General features: G+C 55.3%; 1 protein-coding gene across 1 annotated transcript in view; it reads right to left on the minus strand.

Moving 5' to 3' along the window:
* Window positions 1-1,088, minus strand: part of LOC105547836 — a 12,465-nt gene extending 11,377 nt beyond the window's left edge. Inside the window, exon 1 of the mRNA XM_011991563.1 lies at window positions 525-1,088. Coding sequence (XP_011846953.1) covers window positions 525-1,088 — 564 coding nt within the window. The remainder of the gene's footprint in view (window positions 1-524) is intronic.
* Window positions 1,089-1,632: the final 544 nt, after the last annotated feature.

Here is a 1,632-nt window from a genome sequence, read left to right on the forward strand (position 1 = left end):
GGCCAGTAGACAAAACTCAATTTATTTTCTTTCTTTTCTTTTTAAGAGACAGAGTCTCGCTTTGGCGCCCAGACTGGAGTGCAGTGGCGTGAGCATGATAATGTGCTACTTTTCTATTTTCCTGTGTTGTGTCCACTACGTTAACAAATGAGCCTTAAAACACCGAGCACTGGCCAGGAGAAGTGGCTCACGCCTGCAATCCCAGCACTTTGGGAGGCTAAGGCAGGTGGATTGCCTGAGGTCAGGAGTTCGAGACCAGACTGGCCAACATGGTGAAACCCGTCTCTACTAAAAAATAGAAAAAAATTAACTGGGCATGGTGGCGGTTCCCTGCAATTCCAGCTACTCGGGAGGCTGAGGCGGTAGAATAGTTTGAACCCGGGAGGCAGAGGTTGCAGTGAGCCGAGATCGCGCCATTGCACTCCAGCCTGGGCAACAAGAGCGAAACTCCGTCTCAAAAAAAACCACACACACAAACCGAGCACTGATGAGACGGCGTCTGTTTCCTCCTCAGGCTGTGGCGCCTGCCAATCCCCAAACTCCCGACGGCCCGACAGCCCAACGGCGTCTCTCCGTTCCTCCTCTTCTCCCGGTACTAGGGTCTCCCTCCAGAAACAAGCTCGCATCCCTAAGCGGCATCTTGGGCAGCGCTGCGGGTGACCCGCCCGAGCCTCCACGAAGGGACGCTTGTACAAAGTGAGGTCGGGGTACAAACGGCCCGACGGGAAACGCGGCCGCGCTCGCTCCGCTGCACTCACAGCGGGGACAGGAAGCCGTTTTCTCACCTTCTCCTCGGCGGTCCCAGGTGTTCCAGAGCTGCAGCAGCGTCTCCTCACAGAGGAAGCGGCCCCAGGTGTCCCGAAGCCGCGGCCCCTCCTGGGTGGGTCCTGAGGAAAGGAAACTCCGTCCTCACTGTGGACGCCCCAGGACGCCGCCGTGAGGTTCGGACTCGGTTCGCGCGCGCAGCGCTCCGGGTTTGGCAGGGCCGGGCGCCCCCTCGCGGCAGCTCTGGAGAATCTCTGAAAATCACCCTCTGGATTTTTCCAGGCTGAGATTTTGGGAATTTCAACTGAAATCGAGCCGGCCATCCCGTGCCTTGCCCGGAACGCAATGAGCTAGTAATAAAAGAAAATGACCAGTTCACGCCTGTAATTCCAGCACTTTGGGAGGCTGAGGCGGGCGGATCACTTGAGGTCAGGAGTTCGAGACCAGCCTGGCCAACATGGTGAACCCTTGTCTCTACTAAATACACAAAAACAAGCAGGCGTGATGGCGTGTGCCTGTAATCCCAGCTACTCGGGCGGCTGAGGCAGGAGAATCGCTTGAACTCGCGAAGCGGAGGTTGCAGTGAGCCCAGATTGTGCCACTGCACTCCAGCCTGCGCAACAGAGCAAGACTCCGTCTCAGGAAAAAAAAAAAGAAAGAAAGAAAAAGAAGATGACCAGTAGACAAAACTCAATTTATTTTCTTTCTATTCTTTTTAAGAGACAGGGTCTCATTCTGTTACCCAGACTTGAGTGCAGTGGTGTAATCACGGCTCCTGGACTCAGCTTCCAGCTCCTGTGTTCAAGAGATTCTCCAACCTCAGCCTCCCAAAGCACTGGGATTACAGGTGTGAACCACTGTGCCCAG

Source organism: Mandrillus leucophaeus, unplaced genomic scaffold, assembly GCF_000951045.1.
Source record: "Mandrillus leucophaeus isolate KB7577 unplaced genomic scaffold, Mleu.le_1.0 Scaffold399, whole genome shotgun sequence".
NCBI classification, from domain to species: Eukaryota; Metazoa; Chordata; class Mammalia; order Primates; family Cercopithecidae; genus Mandrillus; species Mandrillus leucophaeus.